At 57.4% G+C, this 19,196-nt stretch overlaps 1 protein-coding gene across 4 annotated transcripts; it reads left to right on the top strand.

Moving 5' to 3' along the window:
* Positions 1–103: 103 nt before the first annotated feature.
* On the top strand, positions 104–18,987 carry PWWP3A (PWWP domain containing 3A, DNA repair factor). Of its 4 annotated transcripts, none has more exons than XM_067734489.1 (14): positions 104–171; positions 1,179–1,307; positions 1,882–1,967; positions 3,273–3,343; positions 4,851–5,582; positions 6,717–6,818; positions 8,498–8,568; positions 9,880–9,956; positions 10,401–10,461; positions 11,899–11,974; positions 12,313–12,363; positions 12,778–13,214; positions 14,359–14,447; positions 15,655–18,987. In XM_067734489.1, the coding sequence occupies exons 2-14, from the start codon at positions 1,254–1,256 to the stop codon at positions 15,863–15,865; spliced, it is 2,118 nt and encodes a 705-aa protein (XP_067590590.1). In that variant the 5' UTR covers positions 104–171; positions 1,179–1,253; the 3' UTR covers positions 15,866–18,987. The 4 variants fall into 4 exon arrangements, with proteins under 4 accessions (XP_067590590.1, XP_067590593.1, XP_067590589.1 ...); XM_067734492.1 differs by having other exon boundaries at positions 146–294; positions 17,554–18,987; XM_067734488.1 differs by having other exon boundaries at positions 146–294.
* Positions 18,988–19,196: the final 209 nt, after the last annotated feature.

The raw sequence follows: 19,196 nt of genomic DNA, 5'->3' as shown, positions 1-19,196 counted from the left end.
TCTGCGCCCATCCGGGCGGAAGGGGCGGGGCCGTGGCGCGAACGCGGGCTCCCCATTGGTCGGCGGCGGGGGTGGGGCTTAGTACCGCCGCCAGCCTGGCCCCGCCCCCGGCCCGCGGGAGCGGCGGCGGCGGAGGTGGCGACGGCGGCGGCGGCGGCGGCGGCGGAGGCGGTGAGCGCGGGCGCGGACGGCTGCGCGTGGGGCGGCGCGGGTGCAACCGCTGTTGGACCGCCGCGGCCACCTCGCCCTCCGCACCGGGCTCGGGGACGCCGTGCTGGGGAGGCGGGGCGCTGGGTGAGCCCGGCGGGCTGCGCCCCTCGGGTCGTCCGGGCGGGGGCTGAGGCGGCGGGGCGGGCCTGGGGGAGGGGCGAACCCCGAAAGAGGCTTCCCAGGGCGGTAACCCGCCCTGCCGCGGGAGCCCCCGTCTCTGTTCATTGAACCCCTTTGCTGTCTAAACCCCTTTTCTGCCTGGACCCCACTTCTGCATTCTGAACCCCCATCTCTGCTCCCCGAACCCCTACCTCTGCTCCCTGAAGCCCCTCGTTTGCTGCCTGAACCCCTATCTCTGCTCCCTGAAGCCCCCCCGCTCCCTGAAGCCCCCATCCTCTGCTAACTGGACCCACCCTCTCCTGCCGGGGTGAACCCCTCTTTGCACAAACGAACCCCCCCCACGTCCTTTTCTTTACTGTCACCGCCAGACCAGCCTTCCCCATTGATGTAATCAACGGTCTGCAGCTGTCCAGTCCTTTCAGGGACACGGCAGCCAAAAGAGCAGTCATTTTCCTCTGATTTTATTTTTTTGCGCTGTGGTCAACTGTCAACTCCCCAAACATGGGAGGGTTGTAAGCTTTGATTGTTTTTAAGCTTTGATTGTTTACAACGCCTCTCCCGCCGACGTTGGAGGCAGGCTGATTTATTCAGGAGCCTTTTAAAAGTAATCTAGACAGAACCTTTGGGAGGGACTTTGGCTGTATTTTATTTATGAAAATCATCCAGGCGTCTCCCTAGGCACTGAGGCCAGTCACTTCTTTTTGGCATTGAGCCCACTCAGTGCAGGATGATGGAATTGAACCATCTCCTTGAGGATCAGCCCCGCTAACCTTTGCCCTTGAGGGTTGTGTCTGCGTTGAAATGGGAAGCAAAGGATGTTATAAACCACCGTGCAAATTTTGTTGCAGGGCACATCGCGTCAGACCTTCAAGTACTTTGTTTGTGCCAAATCATTACTGCTTACCACATGAGTCTAAATCACGATGGATGCCAAGTATGTCCTCTGCAGATGGAAAAAGCGATTATGGCCTGCAAAGGTGACAGCCATTCTTCTGTAATTTCAGGAATTAGAAATGACTTTCGGGTGACAAGTAAAATCTTTATCAGGAGATACCTAGGAGCTGCTTCAGCGAAATAATTGAGTCTGAACAGTTGGCGCTCCTCTCCGTTGGCACCGATTCTCCCTCCTTCCCCGTCTAATGGGGTTTTGGTTGAGTGCTTACAAGGTTATGCTTCCGAAAGTGTCTTTTTTTTTCCTCACACTGGGGAAAAAAAAAAAACAAATTTAACAGAGTCAGCTATAAAAAGGCATGTAAGGCTGTAACTCAAGGAAATAGCTGGCCGGGAGCCCTGATAGTAAATAACAGGAGTATCTCGGGGAGACTTCCCAGCAGCATAGTGGGAAGAGGGCCAGATAAAACCCTGGTACTGGTCTGGATCTGCTGCTGCACCTTGTGCCTCGGTTTCCCTGCCTCTGGAGTCCTTTGCTCCTTTAAGAATCATCTGCTGCATTTGTATTTATGGGTCGCCACGGCTTCTTACATTGTGTTAGCTGTTTGTTGTGTCTTAGTAACAAGGCTTTGTTTTCCTTCTTCTTTTTTTCTAATGTAGGTCTTGGCCGGAACTGAGAAGTCAGCCAAAAATAAGAGAAAAAAGGAATTTTTTCTAAACGTTCAGATACTTTCCCTAGACAAAAAGTTAAGTGTTGTGTTTTTGTGATATTATCTTTTTTCCATATGGGATTTCGGATACCACCACTCCTTCCCCAAAAAAGCGAAGAGCACTCTTAAGGGCTTCTTATTTTTTTAGTTATAAATGGGATCAAAATAACCCAAAGAGGAAAACAACTGATTTTATTTCACGAAAGTTTGGAAATTGAAGATGCATACGAGGTACTGATGTCCAGCGAGATCAGTACAAAAATGGAACGAATGTAAATTAAACGGGAGGTAAACGCTCGTTGGGGTTCAAGTAGGGCTGTTTCCTTCCCACAGATGTATTTGTGTGTCTTTTTTTCAGAAACTTATGTAACAATCCCCTGAGTTTGGGGATATTTGATGTTTGAGCCTGTGCCTCTCATAAGAAACTGTCGTTTAGCGTTCAGAAGGCAAACACATGGGTGTGGGGGAAGCACGTTATGTTGTGTTCTTGATCGTCCGTGGTGGAAGGACGTAGATGACCGGGAAGGATTAAAATGCCCAGGTCATGTGTGTCTGACGGGAGAATTCCCAATTCTAAATAGAGAATGAAACCAAGTCAGCTCCTGCCCCTGCCTCCCTGCGTCCCCATCCCTCTTTCTTCAGAGCCGCTCCTAAGCCTGCTTAGTCCACAGCTCACACTTTCCCTGAGGCTGGGAAGGTAATTGAATACTCGAGTTTGAAAGGAAAGCCCATCCTTTTAAACTAAAACACACCTGCTGGTCTGTAAACAGCTTTTAGTGACATTATCCTCTACCCTGAGAATCTAACAAAGGAGTTATTTGTGCAGTTGAAAGTGGGATTTGCCGCATAAAAGTCACAATTTGAATTCTTTTTTTTTTTTTTTTTTTGCGGCATGAGGGCCTCTCACTGTTGTGGCCTCTCCCGTCGTGGAGCACAGGCTCCGGACGCGCAGGGTCAGCGGCCATGGCTCACAGGCCCAGCCGCTCCGCGGCATGTGGGATCCTCCCGGACCGGGGCACGAACCCGCGTCCCCTGCATCGGCAGGCGGACTCTCAACCACTGCGCCACCAGGGAAGCCCTGAATTCATTTTTGCTCTTAAATCCAGTCAACCTTTTCTGTCTTAAAAGGGGAAAGGAAAAAACAAAAAAACATTCACCAGGGTCCTTGCTGCCTCTCACCTCAGGTGCATGAATTCCCAGTTGGCCTTGACTTTTGGTTTGAGTGGAAGGGTGCAAAGGAAGAAAATGAATCTAATTCTTTTGTCGTTTAAAGCAAAACATGTTTGAAAACGTCTTGGTGGCATGGCTGGTGGCGTATAACGGCCGTTCCTGTCCCTGCAGAATTAAGGTGAAAAGCACGGGAGCCCAGATCCTGAAGAAGTCTCACATCGAAGGCATCGCTTCCTCGTTAGGTAAGACCATGTTTTTGAGTAACTCTGAGGTTTTAATGAAGTAAGAGGCAGTTTGGGAGAAGATGGAGACTCGGGTCTGCAAAGCGACCCTGTTCAGGGTTTCCCCTTCATACAAGGGAACGTGATTTCCCTGAGCTGGAGGAGATGGGTCTGTTTTCTTCACCCTTTCTAGAATTTGCCCCTCGAGCCCATCCTGTTCTTGACTCCCAGGATGGCCAGTGGTGGCGTCAGGGTCCACAGGCCACATCCGCGGCCCTGCAGGCCGTGCAGAAGGGGGGCGCCTCCCTGAAGAAAGGGAGAGAGGCTTTTCCTCTTTTTATGTTCTTTGCTTATCGCGTAGCAAGAGTGAGGTGCTTCTGTTGCTGGTCTGGCCTCCGCCCAAGGTCTGAGAAGCAGTTGGATGTGTATTTAAATTCTATCGCTGAGCCCAGGGGAGAAAAAAGGGTGTGACTGGCACCAGCCTTGCTGCCACGGTGTCTGCGGGCTGTCGGGGCGGGGGGCGGCGTGAGGCGGGCTGGAAATGGAGCCCAGACTCCGGCCTCCTTGGCATCTCGTCGCAGGTCAGACAGACTTGGCCTGAGCCCGGCCCAGCTCTGCCCAAGGTGCACACACCCTGGGGGAGACAGACCGGGCACCGGCCTAGGCGCGCCCTTCTGCAGGCCCAGACGCGGAAGCGTTCTCCCTGCTGAGACTGGGAGTGCTTACTTCACGTGCGGAGAGCTTTCTGTCTTGCATAAAGGTTACCCAGGGTATCTTCCAGAGGTGACTGTGACGTAGGGTCCATGTTCCTGCGTCTCTGGGGAAACAGCTCTCGTTCAGAGCACGATGCCCACCTTGGGCGGCAACGACCAGCACCTCTCGGATGCCGTGACTGTCCGTGCAGCCCGTGTTGGGGGGCCACTTGCTTGTGGATGCCTTTGCCTTTAGACGGGCAAACACTGTTGATGGAGGCGTAATCTATGCCTGCTGAGCTGTGGCGTCGCCTCTGTCCCCTCGTTCAGATAAAGAGCACGGCGCCTACGCGTCAGAGTGAACGAGGAAGGCTGTTCAGGCTGAAGTTCCCAGGCCCCTGGTGCCGCTTGCTGGCTTGGAAACGCCCTTGCAGAGGAGCCTCGTAGCTGTCTGTTCGTCACCCCCACCCCAGAGTGCACTGCCCACAGAGTTCTTATTTAGTTGGTGTGGGTTTCTGTTGACCCTGATTGAATTTGAAACTGTGAGGCTGAGAGAGGATCGGACAAACTCTGAATGGGTTTTGCCGGCGGCATTGTTTTGTAACCTGGAGGAATGTATCTCTGTAACCCAATCAGGGTAGGGTCAGTCAGTTTGCTTTTGGGAAAGGGAAACCTTGCAGCCCTCAACTGTTGTTTTGTCGTCCGGGTCCCTCCTTTGGGAAGATGTAGGTGAGAAGCGTCAGCCTCCCTTCAGGTGCCGAGACCAGCGATCCCAATGAGACGCCCCAGCCGGTGGAGGGCCCATCACCAGGCTTTGCTCCTTTTCTGTCCTTCAGCCTTGCAGAACGAGGTTGCTGCCACGCCCCTGGAGGAGCTGGCCTACAGGCGGTCGCTCCGCGTGGCTCTGGATGTTTTGAATGAGAGGACCCGTCCGCGTCAAGGAAGCTCTTCCAGGGAAGAGAGGACCACTCAGTCTCTGAGAGTGAAGCCCACGGAACCGGCCTCCTCGCTTTGCCACTCCAGCCCTTCGCCTTTGCTCCACGAAGATGCGTCGGGCAGTCCTGGGCACACGAGGAGGGAACGTGCGCCCCAGAGGCTGTCCGGCCTGCCCGCTCGCAAGGAGGACCCCGGGTGCAGAGTGGACCACAAGAAGGGGCTCGGGAGAAGCGGAGGCCTGCGCGCCCGAGCTGTCTCCTTGGCCGGCAGTGGTGCTCAGGACGGACGGGGATCCAGCAAACACCGGGCAAACCGGACGGTGAACCGGACAACGACACCGAGTAAACGGGAGAGGAACCTAGCACGGGGGCCCAGCTGGGGTCAGGAAGCGCCTCCGTCCTCAGAGGGAGCTCGGGAGGAAGAGAGTGAGATGGTGGCCGGCCTGGCAGCCCTGCGCTCCTCTCCCGGAGGTGGGGCCGAGGGTCCTCGGGGCGGCCCCAGTGCCCGTGGCCACCCTGCCCAGCACCTGTGCCCGGACAGCGGCCAGAGGCCGGGGCCCCGCATGGCTCCGCGCAGCCCCACTCAGCTCGGCCCCGCAGAGGAGACCAGAGACGCCCGGCTCCTGGAGGGAGGTAAAAGCCCCGGAGAGGAGGAGGCGTGTGCCGGGGAGGGGGCGGCGTCTGCTTCTCCTGTGGCCCATCCGGAGCCAGACACCCGTGTTTTTTTTTTTTTTGCGTTACGCGGGCCTCTCACGGTTGTGGCCTCTCCCGTTGCGGAGCACAGGCTCCGGACGCGCAGGCTGAGCAGCCATGGCTCACGGGCCCAGCCGCTCCGCGTCCCCTGCATCGGCAGGCAGACTCTCAACCACGGCGCCACCAGGGAAGCCCCACCCGTGTATTTTTAACCAGATCCTGAATTAGATTGTTACCAAGATAGATCCCAAGCAGAGATCTCCTAAGTCCTTTTCGTCTGTCTCTCCCACTGGGCTATAATTACCTCAACTGCTCCCAAATACTTGCGTGTTTTTATTTTTGTTTTGAAGCGGAGGGAGGGAGTGGAGGGGCGCGGGGCGGAAGCATGTGGCTGTGATAATGCTGCATCTGCTCCCCGAGGATTAATTCCTTTCTTCTTCCCGTGGCAGAAGCCATGATGCACTCCCGTTAAATTGGCAGGAATCTCAGAAGTGATTAACTCACTTGAAAGGCTCCTGACTTTTTAAGGATTCCCGTGTTGTGTATTTTTGTGTGGCTGCAGCCAGGCGCTATGATTCCCTCCGTTTGGACCTTGTAGCATCCCACTTAGTTTTGAAATGCTAATTTGCAAATCTTCATTTCTGCACGGCTGATACCTTGCGCTCTGCCTGCCCCGCAGTCACTCCTGGGTTTCTGCCTTTCTTCGGCCCCTGAAAGGGGCCTTCTCCCCAGCGCTGGAGGCGCGGGGATGGTTTCCCAAGGGGCCTGGCCCCAGGGCCACCCCCTCCCCGCGTGTCCGAGGGCGCCTGCGTGAAGGGACAAGCCGCACGCGAGGACCACTTGCCCAGTTCCTCCACCTTCCCTGCTTGCGCTCGCGGTCTCTCCTGCTCTCCTTTCTCTCTTACTCTGTTGAATGTGCTTTAACCGACGTGCCCTGCCTGATCGAGGCCGCGAGGAAGTCTGCGTCGCGGCAGCTTTGCTCTCTGCGCCGATGCCCATGTATCAGGAGGTGTTGTTCCCGGGCTGAGTCCCCATGACTGTGACGGGGAAAGTCTGATCTACCCTTGTTGGCAGCCCGTCCACCTTCTGAAGAGTCAGTGGAGTTGGACGCCGTGAACTGTCTCCTGGCAGAGGACGAGGAGGACGAGGAGCCCCCGAGAATCCTCCTATACCGTGGTGAGTGGGCGGCGCCTTCCTTGGGGGAGGCCTGCGGTGCCTGACGTCCGGGGAAGGTCTCTCGCGGCGCTGCCTGGGTTTCGTCCTGAGCCGAGGGCTTACAGACAGGGAGTCCGGGGTCCGCTGTCCAGGACAGCCACGTGAGGGGGGCTCCCTGGGGCGCGACAGCCCAGCCTCCCTGCTGTCCCCTCAGAGGGGACGGAGGACGGCAGCCAAGTGAATAGATGGGCTCTGTCGCCACCACTTGGGTGTGGCCTGGCGCTGCCTCGCAGCCTTCCCGGGTGGCGTCCGGAGAAGCAGGGGCTTGGCGCCCCCGTGTGTGCACAGTGCCCCCGCCCCCGGGCACAGGTCAGCTGCCCCTGTCCTCCCCGGAAGGGGGTCAGACACAGGCCCCAAGGTCAGAACCGGCCAGGAACGGAAAGCTAGTTTGCTTTCAACTAAATAACTGAGGACCGGTTTCAGTATTAGACTCGCCCGTTAACCGTTAGTCTTAACGTGGTCTGGGGGTGGTTTTGGATCTCTTTATTGTGAAACATTTACGCGTGCACAGGCTGCAGCACGAGCAGCACGGGAGGCCTGGGGGCTTCTCCTGCACGGCCGGGGGGCTGGCCTGGAGCCACCCCACCCCATCCCCCATCGTCCCCACGCAGCAGGCTCCCTGCCCTTTCTGTGTACGCGAGTCTCGGGCGTTTCCCGCGGGCTCTGCCGATTGTTCCTGGTGGCGGCTGGTTACTGGGGTGTCTGGATGCTTCCGCCTGGGCTGCAGTGCCTGGGCTCCTGGGGAGTCACTGGGGTCAGCTCCCCGCGGGCTCGCTGGGCGCAGGGGGGCCGCTGTGCCTTCTTGCAGAGGGCGTTTCCGTCCCTGTCTCCACATGGGGGTCAGTTACAGCCCCAGAAACCCGGGCGTTGGCTCTTTTCTCCCGGTTTTGTCTTCCATTTGGTTTTGGTTTGCTGGTGTTTTGGCCGGTCGGCCCGGGTTGGCTGTCTGCACCCGTGACCCGTCGTCCTGGGGGCCACGACGCTCCTCTCGCGGGTGACCAGCGCTCTGTGTGTGCCCCAGGCGGCTCCCTGTGCCCCAGGTCCCCTTTCTCTCACAGCCCTTCCTCCTGTCAGACACCACAGCGCGGCCGGTTCTTGAATATTTGAGTTATTTACACATTCTGGAACTTTTTTGGTTGAGGATGCAGTTAAATTTTGTTGAGAAGTTACTTGTAGTTATCTTACGATTGCTTGAATAGTTCTCTTTATTTTAACCCTTTAAAGCCCCCAGTTTCCCAGACAGATGAGCTTCTCAGAAATCCAGTCCCCATATGGGGTCTTCATTGTGTGCTGTGGTCTCCTTTCTGTTTATGTGCCAAGCTCTTTAAAAAGTGCTCTATTCTGGAGTAACCTGAGGCTTACAGAGCAGTGGCAGAGGTGGCACCGAGCCCCCGCCCGCCCCTGTCCCCACGAGCACGGCACACGGTCACTGCTAGGAAACCAGCTGTCGCCCTGGCCGCGCTTGTGGTCGGCATTTGGGTTCCAGGGGCAGGAGTTACAAACCTGCCCCTCAGACTCTCGGGTCGACGCTGGGCTTGAACAGTGTCTCCGTGGTTGTGTTTTCTCCAGCGGTCGCTTTTCGTGCCTGATATGGATCTAACTTGTCTCTTTTTGTTTTCCTTTCTTTCTTTCAATTCTAGAACCACGTTCGTTTGAAGTAGGAATGCTAGTCTGGCTTAAATACCAAAAATACCCCTTCTGGCCCGCAGTGGTAAGAATCCTTCTCTGCCCCCTGCTTGCTCAGTTGGTCCCCCGAGCCTGAGGTCCAGCGTCCTCCATTCTTGACACCAGGACCCGGGCAGCTGGTTCACTGTTCTGTTGTTACTGGGGAAACGCTGGGTACATGAGCATCGACGTGGACACGTTTCCCTAAGGAAAGGGGGTCTCAGCCTTCTGGCACAAAGGATTGTGAGGCTTATAGGTCAGGTTTTTATCAAGCAGGCTTAGAAAGCCCGCCTCCAAAAAATGCCCACAGTTTGCTCATTTTCAATATTCTACATTTCAGCTTTTTAGCGAGCAGATTAGGGTGGGCATCGGTTGCACAGCAGGTGTTTGAGGTCCTGGCTGCGCCCCCAGTGCAGGGGACACCCTTAAGTGTGGCTGACGTCCTGGCTGTGCCTCCTCCGCCTGCTTGGACGGTGCCCATGGTCAGTTGGAGAATTTGTGAGGCAGGGGCACCACCCGGTTGCCCTCGCTCCTGCCATTTCCACCTTAATTTCCCCCCCCCGCTTTGTCTTCTGGCAGGGACAGGGTCCTGATGGTTCTAGCTGTAGTCCTTTAACTTTTAGGAAGAGGCAGTGGCGTGTAAATCGGAAAGATAGCTGCCACAGTGGAGCGGCTTTTGTTGTCGCGATGAGTCTGAGCTTGTCCAGGTCAGCATGGCCTCCTGACACGTGACTGACCGTCCCGGGAAGGACAGAATGAAATCTTTGCGGCACCTGTAGATAGAGCGCAGACGTGCAGTTGAACCGGGGTTGCCGTGCAGCTCCGTGGCAGGGTTTGGGGGGCTGATTATCGGGGACCCTCGCTTCCCGAGGTGCCGTGTCCCCCTGCGGTTGGCAGCCTTCTCCCCGCCATTCCGCTTTCCCCAGTTCCCGGGGGCCCTGCTGGTTCATGGGTGCCAGTGGTGTGCGGGCTCCAGCCTCACCCACGGCGCTGGTGACACGGAGGGGGGGCCCCTCCGGGGTCCACAGCCTGCCGCCTCCCGCCTGACCTCTGCTGGGCCCGGCGGGGCCTCCCGGAGCTCGCTTTGCCCATCCCCCAGAGTGAGGAGGATCGCGCCCTGAGCCGAGCGGAAGTGCTGAAGGCAGCGGCCGTGATTCCTCTTGTAGAGCCCTGGCTCTGCTCGGTCGGAGCGGCGCTGAGGGCCATGCGACGATTTCTGAGCGTTCCCCGGTGTCGGCTGTCAGTCCAAGCCGGCTGCGTTCCTCGTCACATGCTTGATGAGGTGACATCAGGAAAGTGTCGAAAACCCACGACCTTCTGGGTCCTTGACACCTGGTTTTCTTGGATCTGCCAACAGGTCAAAAGCGTCAGGCGAAGAGATAAGAAAGCGAGTGTGCTTTTCATTGAAGGAAACATGAACCCCAAAGGGAGAGGGTAAACCCACTGTTCTCTGCTCTTGCCGAGTGCTTCTGGGTGGAGGCTGGCGAAGGGGGCCGGGGTGGGGTCCAGAGCCCCAGATGAGGATCCCTGTGAAGGTGGTGTTCAGGGACGCGGCCAGATGGTCGGGTTTTCCAGAGTGCTTGTCGGCTTCCAGAGTCAGCCCTGCTGGACGCTCCTTGGGCCCCAGCAGAGTTGGCTCCCTGCAGGGGCCGTGAGCAGCCCCCTGCCCAGTCACCCCCCTAGTCCTCGACTGAGGGCAGGAGCACCGTCTGCCCGGAGCTGGCCTGGAAGTGTGGGCACACCTGGGCCCGGCTCCGAGGGGCTCCCTCCACCGACGAGCCGGCGCTGGCAGAGGCCCGACGCTTTCCCAGAGGAAGGACGCTTTTGGGTCGCGAGATGGGGCTGGTTCCCGTGAACCTCTGCTCTCTCTGCTTCCAGCATCACGGTGTCTCTCCGGCGACTGAAGCACTTTGATTGTAAAGAAAAGCAGGCGCTTCTGGTACGTGGATGGTTGTTTGCGCTGCTTTGAAGGGCTGGCTTGGTGGCTGGTAACCACCACGAGGCCCTTCAGACAGCGGTAGTTGTGGGAGTGGCGCCTGGCCTCGGCTGCTCCGCTGGGGGTCACTGCCCCTCGGGCGGCTGCTGGCCGTTCCCCACTGAGCAGGTTTGGCGTGGAGGACAGGGCGCCCTGCGCAGAAGGGAGGTGGGAGAGCCCAGGGCCAAGGCCCACAAGTTGCGGCTGTGTCTGAGCCGCCCCCGGGAAGGGCACCATAGACCCCGAGGCCTTGAGCCTGAGTGCCACATACATCAGGGAACACCATCGCCGTGGCCCTGTGACTGGCCCAGCCCGAGTCCCCAGGAGCTGGTCCACACGGTGCTGTCTGTTAACTCTGAAACACCCACCACTTCGTTGTCCCAACTTTCAAAAACAGACTGCGACTGGGTCGGGCAGTGGGGCCCGTGAGCCCCGCTCCAACGTGGGTGTCTGCTTGGCCCCTGGTCAGCGGGCTCTGCGCTCGGCATGGGGTGATGCCTTCCCGTGTGGGAAGCAGCGTCTGAGCTGGTTCCCAGGGTGAGTGGGATGCGGTAGGGCTGTCGGGGCGTCTCCCGCCGACCATCTGTTCTCTGAGGGCAGCAGGCCACGGGCCTTGAGTGCGGGCACTGCTCGGAAGGTCGGCACCCACGCTGGACCCAGCCTTGGGCTCTTGGGACCGGAGGGCGGGGGCGGGGGGGGGGAATCGAGTTTGAGATTCGTGTGCCTCAAATACCTGAGGAATGGGTTTTATCGCAAAGACGCCTGGGTTCAAGAAGATGGCGCGTAGGTCTCGCGGGACCCGGATGCCTGGGCACGTCCCCTGGAAACGGGCCGTGGGAGCTCAGGCATGTGCCGGCGCCACCCTGCTGTCGCAGGTGCTGGTCAGCGGGCCTGGCCACGGCCCAAGCACCCTCCTCCTCTGGAGCTGCCTGCCCCTCCCATCACACGCCTGTGGGTCTCAGGCTGGTCTCGCTGGTCATCCCAGCTTAGGGGTTCTCACCGGGGGTGACGGCCTTGGGTTGTTGTGAGGATCACAGGCCAGGGGTCCCTCCCCCGGGGCAGCACTTCTTCCCACTGACCGTGTACAGTCGAGGGCCACGGGCCCAGAGGCGTCTTCCACAGGGTTCATCTCCTGCAACCTCACGTCTTGTCAATCTGATGGCCTGTCAGCTGCCCTGCGGTGGGTTTTCGCCCTCCTGCTCTCAGGGTCTGTGGTGTCTCTCTCGGCCCCGAGGGCTTGGCTCACAGGTGACCGTTTTCTGAGCAGCCCCAGCCCCAGACATGCCTCGCAGGGAGCCCTGTGTGGGGGCGTCTGCAGGCCCCTTCCTGGACGAGGGGACTGAGGACGCAGGACCTCGGAGGTGCTCCCGGCTGACGCCCGCCGTCTGGCTTTTGTTGCAGGACGAGGCCAAGGAGGATTTCGACCAGGCCATCGGCTGGTGCGTCTCCCTCATCACCGACTACAGGGTCCGACTGGGTACGTGGGGCTCCGGTGCCCCTGCACGAAGTGACGGGGGGCAGCAGTGCGGGGCCTCCCCTGAGGGCCCCCGACGGCGGAGGGTGGCCCGGTCCCCATAGCTGTCTAGCCCTGCCCCGAGCAGGCTTTCTCCCCATCCCTGCGGATGGGCAGGCGCCTGGTGGAGGCTCATCCTGGGTCTGAACAGAACAGTTTCCTTTGAATCGGGGTTGGTTTCCATCTGTCCCAGGTCCGGCCATGGGGGGTCCTCGGGCTTGAGGTCAGGGTGCACACCGGCTGGACAACCCGGCAGAGTCCAGTCCTGTGTGTGACCTGACTTCCCTTCCGCCCCTGTGCAGGCTGTGGTTCCTTCGCAGGCTCTTTCCTGGAATACTACGCGGCTGATATAAGTAAGTTCACCAGCAGCTCCTTTAAGGTGGGACCCGCTCTTTTGCCCGTTAGGAGCGGCAGTCTTCTTTGAGCTCTGGAGGGGTGTGTGCGGCGGGCAGCGCGCCCCAAGCCTGAGGCCTACGGTCCAGCCATGCCTGGGTCCACGGGGTCCCCTTGCTTCCCTCTGCCGTGGGGCCGGGAGGGCGGCTGCACACCCACACCTGCCGCCAGCGCCCAGGTCACCCGCCTGGCGCCGGGGCATCTGCGTGGCCCTTTCCCTGCCCTCCTGTCACTGGCCTCTGCAGGGTGCCGCTGAAGCAGGGTGGAGGGCAGAGCTGGGACGAGGGGCGGGGATCCTACTGGGGGGAGAGCCCTCGGGGACTGTCCCGGCACAGCCGAGGGCGCCCAGTCACGGGAGTGCGCTTCCTCCGCAGGCTCCCCCGTCCGCAAGTCCATCCAGCGGGACGTCCAGGGGACCAGGTTTCCCCCGCTGAGCGGGGTGGGCCCTGAGGAGGCCTCGGCAGGGAACCCGCGGGGCAGGAGGCCGGCCTGCAGGAAGGTGCTCCCTGATCGCTCGCGGGCCGCCCGGGACCGGGCCAACCAGAAGCTGGTGGAGTACATCGTGAAGGCGCGGGGTGCCGAGAGCCACCTGCGGGCCATCCTGAAGAACAGGAAGCCGTCCAGGTGGCTAAAGACGTTCCTGAGCTCGGGTCAGTACGTGACCTGCGTGGAGACCTACCTGGAGGACGAAGAGCAGCTGGACCTGGTGGTGAAGTACCTGCAGGGGGTGTACCAGGAGGCGGGCAGCAGGCTGCTGGCACGCGGGCACGCAGACGGCATCCGCTTCGTCCTGGACGTGCTTCTGCCCGAGGTGAGCGCCGGCGGACCCTGTGGCACCCTGGGGTGCCGGGGCCTGGGCGTCGTTCTCCAGAAGCCTTCCCGGGGCGGTGCCGCCTGAGCCGTCTCCCCGAGGTGCTGTGGGCTGGGTGCTGCGGCCTGGGCCCCTCGGCTGGTCCCTGGCCCAGGGGAAGGGGAGCTTAAGCTTTGCGAACGCGCTTCAGCTGGGGCGCGGGCGGTCGAGGAGCTGGTGCACGACCCCTCGGCCGTTCTTCAGTTCAGGGAGGATGCTGCTGGCCATGAATGAATGTGTGGGAAAATGTCACCAGGCTCTAAAGTGTTGAGCTTTATCGTTGTGGAGGTTTCAAATACGTTAAGAAAAATTAAGTAGCGCCGTGAACCCTCACGTGTCCGTCACCAGCTGGAATAGTGTGGCCTTGCTCCACTTGCACCTCCAGTCCCTCCTTCTGGATTGTTTTTTATCCGTGCATACTTTCATGTGTGTCTCTACAAAGGGTGATCCTGCCCCCTGGGGACACTGGGGGATGTCTGGGGTTGTCTGTGGTCGTCACGAGTGGGGGGCTTCTGCCATCCTGTGGGTGGGGACCAGGATGCTGCTCCACACCCCACAGTCCAGGACGGCCCCTGTGTCAGCTGTGCCGAGGGGAGAGAGACCCTGCTCTGAACCAGAGGAACTCTTCAAAAATAAATAGCTACGATACTATGATTTCACTCCAAAAAGTAACAGTGATCTTTTGATATCAGACATCTATTGTATATTCAGATTACTTCTTTGTGTTTTCTTGTTTTTTTCCTTTTTTTCTTTTTTTATGGCCACACCACACGGCCTGTGGGATCTCATTAGTTCCCCAACCAGGGATTGAACCCAGGCCTGGCAGTGAAAGCGTGGAGTCCTAACCACTGGGCCGCCAGGGAAGTCCCCAGGCTCTGCCTTGCGCTGCTTTTAGTGACCTGAAGTTTCGTCTCATCCGAAAGAGAGCATTGTAGATTTAATTAGGAAACACCAGGAGCAGGGATTTTGCAGACTGCACGAGTGTTGAGCTGGGAGGGCCCTGGCGGCCGGGGCGTGGCTGGACCACCCGCCCACGCGGCCGCCTCCAAGCTCCGTGCGAGCCGCCGGGCCTGGCCCGGGCCTGACGTGTGCTGCCCTCTTGCAGGCCATCATCTGCGCGATTTCCGCTGTGGATGCTGTGGACTACAAGACGGCTGAGGAGAAGTACATACGAGGACCTTCACTCAGCTACCGGTAGGCAGGCCGCGCTGCGTCCCGAAGGGCTTCGTCTCCGCGCGCCGGCGGCTGCGGTGGCTGGGCTGAGGGGCCCTGGTCCGAGCGGGCAGAGCTGGGCCCGCCACGCCCTGCGTCCTTCGTGGGGCTGATGTTTGCCTCCCCAGCGTTCTTCCCCATTGCCTCGATGCCACGGCTATTTGAGGAAACAGTGAGATTAAGCAACAGCCGCTGCCCGGACGTCCCTGGCTGGCGGGAAGAATGCGGTGATCAAGATGTTCCTCTCACGTTGCTGTGGTTAGCGCCCTGGACTGGCGGTCTGGAGCCCCTAATCCTGTCTCTGGGCGGGCTGCCAGGCCTCGCTGGGAGCAGGCGGGGCCGCGTGGCGGTGACAGGCTGAAGACTCAACTAGGGTCTCGTGGTACAGACTGTCCCCAGCCTCAGCGGCTGCCCTGCACACCCGGTAAAGAGACGGCGCTCCCGGGAGAGTGAGGTCTGAGCGGCCCATCTCCAGCTGGCACCACCCTCCCGCTCGGGCTGCCGGTCGGAGGGCGTCCTGAGTTTCCCGCAGCCTCAACCGGCTGCAGGCACCCCAGATGCCTATGGAGAGCCATGGGCTGTGCCCCGGCCGCGCCCTGCCACCTCAGGCGCCGAGCCTGGGCAGCCAGGGGTCCCTTGGGCTGGGTGTCAGTCGGGCAGTGGGTCTGTCCTGGTGCATCCACCTCCCGCTTCTTTTCACACCGTAGTTGCGTTTAGGTTCTTGTGCACAAACCATCGAGCCTCGGCACCACGACAGGGTTTGGGTCTCCTCTTGGGGTTCTTAGGCTGCTGTGTTCCGTTTACCTTTGGGTCGTCCCCCTCAGGATCATATTCCTTGTTGATCCTGAGAGGGGCAGCCAGTCAACTAACTGATCATGTAATTTTTTGTTAACAGATAGCCATTTTAAAGGACAATTTGCTGTTTCATCAATTTTTCTTTGTAGTTTATTTTTCTTCATTGTGGTGAAATACCCATAACGTAAAATTCAACGTCTTAACCGTTTTAAGCGCACAGCTCAGTGGCATTGAGCACATTGACACTGTTGGGCAACCATCCCCACCATCATTTCCAGAACTTTCTCATCTTCCCAAACTAAAACTTGGTCCCTATGAAACACTCACTTCTCTGTTTATGGTTTTTTTTTTTTGTTTGGTTGGTTTTTTTGTTTGTTTGTTTGTTTGTTTTTAGCGGTACACGGGCCTCTCACTGCTGTGGCCTCTCCCGTCGCGGAGCACAGGCTCCGGACGCGCAGGCTCAGCGGCCATGGCTCACGGGCCCAGCCGCTCCGCGACATGTGGGATCTTCCCGGACCGGGGCACGAACCCGTGTCCCCTGCATCGGCAGGCGGACTCTCAACCACTGTGCACCAGGGAAGCCCTGTTTGTTTGTTTTTAGTTGAAGTATAATTGATTTACAATATTATGTTACTTTCAGGTGTACGGCAAAGTGACTCAGTTATATGTGTACACGTGTGTGTGTCTGTGTTCTTTTTTTTAGATTTTTTTCACTACAGTTTGTTACAAGATACGGAGTATAGCTCCCTGTGCTATATAGTAAATCCTTGATGTTCATCTTTTTTATATATACCAGTGTGCATCTGTTAATCTCAAACTCCCACTTTATCCCTTCCCACCCTTCCCCTTTGGCAACCATAAGTTTGTTTATGTCTGTGAGTCTGTGTCTGTTTTGTAAATAAGTTCATTTGTGTCATATTTTAGATTCCACATATAAGTGACGTCGTATGGTATTTCTCCTTTTCTGCCTGATTTACTTCACTTAGTATGGGGATTTCCCTGGCGGTCCAGTGGTTAGGAGTTGGTGCTCTCACTGCCGCAGCCAGGTTCCATCCCCGGTTGGGGAACTAAGATCCCACAAGCTGTGTGGCGTGGCAAAAAAAAAACTACAATAATTCACTTAGTATGATAATCTCTAGGTCCAGCTGTGTTGCTGCAAATGGCATTATTTTGTTCTTTTTTATGGCTGAGTAGTATTCTATTGTATATGTGTACCACATCTTCTTTATCTATTCATCGATGGACATTTAGGTTGTTTCCATGTCTTGGCTGTTGTGAAGAGTGCCGCAATGCATGTTGGGGTGCATGTATCTGTTCTTTTTTTTTTTAAGATTTTTTTTTTTTTAAAGATTTTTTTGATGTGGACCATTTTTAAAGTCTTCATTAAATTTGTTACAGTATTGCTTCTGTTTTGTGTTTTGGTTTTTTGGCCATGATACATGTGGGATCTTAGCTCCCTGACCAGGGACAGAACCCACACCCCCTGCATTGGAAGGTGAAGTCCTAACCACTGGACCGCCAGGGAAGTACCTGTCTTTTCGAATTAGAGTTTTGTCTGGGTATATGCCAGGAGTGGGATTGCTGGATCATATGGTAATTCTGTTTTTACTTTTTTGAGGCATCTCCGTACTGTTTTCCATACTGGCTGCACCAACTTAACATTCCCACCAACAGTGTAGGAGGAGGGTGGAGGGTTCCCTCTTCTCCACATCCTCTCCAGCATTTGTTATTTGTAGACTTTTTTTTTTTTAATATTTATTTGGTTGTACCGGGTCTTAGTTGTGGCATGCATGTGGGATCTAGTTCCCTGACCAGGGATCAGGTGATACCCCCTGCATTGGGAGCACGGAATCTTAACCACTGCGCTACCAGGGAAATCCCCCGTTACTTGTCGTCTTCATAACAATGGCCATTCCGACCAGTGTGAGTGATACCTCACTGTAGTTTTGGTTTGCATTTCTGTAATAATTAGTGATGTTGAGCATCTTTTCACGTGCCTGTTGGCCATCTGTATGTCTTTGGGGAAATTTGGATTTAGGTCTTCCCGTTTTTCGATTGGGTTGTTTTCTGTTATTGAGTTGTATGAGCTGTTCGTATATTTAGGAAATCAAGCCCTCTTCAGTCACATCATTTGTAAATATTTTCTCCCAGTCCATAGGTTGATGGTTTCCTTTGCTGTGCAAGGGCTTATAAGTTTGGTTAGGATCCCATTTGTTTATTTTTCTTTGATTTCTCTTGCCTTGGGAGAGGGAATTGCTGACTAAAACGAAGTGATCTCCTTTTGGTTTTGCAGGGAAAAAGAAATATTTGATACGCAGCTCCTGGAAGAAAGGAGCCGGCGAAGCTGAGGCCGGTGGAGGCAAGGCCCTGCGCTCTGGAGCACAGGCGGGCCGTTGGCCTTCCTGACGGCTGCTGCCTCTGTTTTCCTGGCTCTTGTGGAAGGTACAGCTCCTGAAAGGGTTTGAAAGGACAGAGGCATTTTTTTTTTTTTTTAACTTTACGTCATTACCTGTGACTGTACCGTGTAGGTTCACAGAAGGTGCACGTTTGTGTTTTGTGTTGAAAAGCACTGTACCCAGCATTAAACAGGAGCTTTAAAGACTCTTGATACGAACGTACGGCTCCCGCAACATCAGTGTATTTTTCCGTTTGTTTCCCTCCTGTGTGTGGCTCCTCTTATGACGGCTCCTGAGTTTGCTGTGCCTCTGTTACGTGTTTTTGAGGCAAACCCGTGTTTGTAAGAGGCAGGACCCGAGAGCCGCTGCTTTCCCGTGCTCTAGCCTCTGCTGGGACTCGTGCAGGAGAGCAGACGGACCGGCAGTCTTTCCAGCCTCTTTCCGCCCGGCCTTGTCACCGCACAGCCAACTGCCCAGATAGCTGTGACGATCCCACCGGGCTGCTGCGCCCCCCAGCCCGGCCAAGGTCATTGTGTGCACGGCCTGGGCCTGGGCCGTGGGGTCGCGGCCCGGCACCAGTGGAAACCAGTCCTTTGTCTGGAAGCCCGAAGCACAGATGGGTCCCCCAATGCCTGAGGGTTCCAGGCTCAGGGGCCCCCCCCCACCTTTGGAGAGAGTTGTGTGAAGGCCCGGTCCTTGACGTGGTCACAGAAATTCTGTTCTGGTTTAAAGCGACACACGGTGGATTATTTATTCTAAGCTGACGCGAGGCTGCCTGTGGAAGGAAACAGCCAAGTCCCCACCATGATGGCTGCGCCGCGGCATCTGAGCTCGGCCAGTCCTCCCTGAAGCCGGCACCGGCCAGCGAGTGGCCGCTGCAGAGGACAGTTGGGGAGAGGTTCTCGCAGGCGCCGGGGACACAGGCCCTGATCCTGACGGGAGGCTGGGTCCCTGCGGGAAGGAGGTGCAGAGATCACTGCGGGGACCTGCGTGTGGTGTCTCTGCTGGTTTTGCTGAAACCCAAGCAGAGGTGCAGACACGGCCCTGGAGGTCCCGCTGAGCTGCCCCCCAGGGCGGTCGGAGGGGCATCCCGTGTGGGCCAGGCTTGGGAGAATGGCCCCGCTAGCATCTCCACCGTGGCCTCGCTCCCTTCTAGAAAGGTCTAGACAGCAAGCCTCCTTGAAGTGGGTCAGGATGGAGAACAGGGTGCTCTTGTGGGTGAGGCATCCACGTGGACTATTCTGTTATCGTGAAGTATTTTTATATATCTGTGCTCTGAGCTCTGGTTGTGGAATTGAACTATTCAGACTGGAATTAAATGCCGTTTTGCAGCCCTGCCTGTTCTTTCCTGGGCCCCACGCACAGCCCACCTCGGGCACTCGGGCCGGCCACGCTGTCCCCGATGGCTGCTTCTGGAGGCTCCTTCCCCAGCCTGGCTGGGGGGGCGGGTCCCATGTCAGCCCAGCCGAGCCGGTGTTTCAGGTGTGCCGGGTGCTGACCAGAAGTGCTGGAGGCTTCCGCTGCTCGGCGCCCAGCCCCA

The sequence above is a fragment of the Pseudorca crassidens genome, chromosome 3 (genome assembly GCF_039906515.1).
Source record: "Pseudorca crassidens isolate mPseCra1 chromosome 3, mPseCra1.hap1, whole genome shotgun sequence".
In the NCBI taxonomy this organism is placed as follows: Eukaryota; Metazoa; Chordata; class Mammalia; order Artiodactyla; family Delphinidae; genus Pseudorca; species Pseudorca crassidens.
This window is presented reverse-complemented; position numbering and strand designations above follow the sequence as displayed.

Coding starts and splice junctions, on each gene's coding strand:
- PWWP3A (XM_067734489.1), top strand. CDS start 1,254: ATGGATGCCAAGTATGTCCTCTGCAGATGGAAAAAGCGATTATGGCCT. Junction 5,583..6,716: donor CGCCCGGCTCCTGGAGGGAG/GTAAAAGCCCCG, acceptor CCTTGTTGGCAG/CCCGTCCACCTTCTGAAGAG. Junction 10,462..11,898: donor AAGAAAAGCAGGCGCTTCTG/GTACGTGGATGG, acceptor CTTTTGTTGCAG/GACGAGGCCAAGGAGGATTT.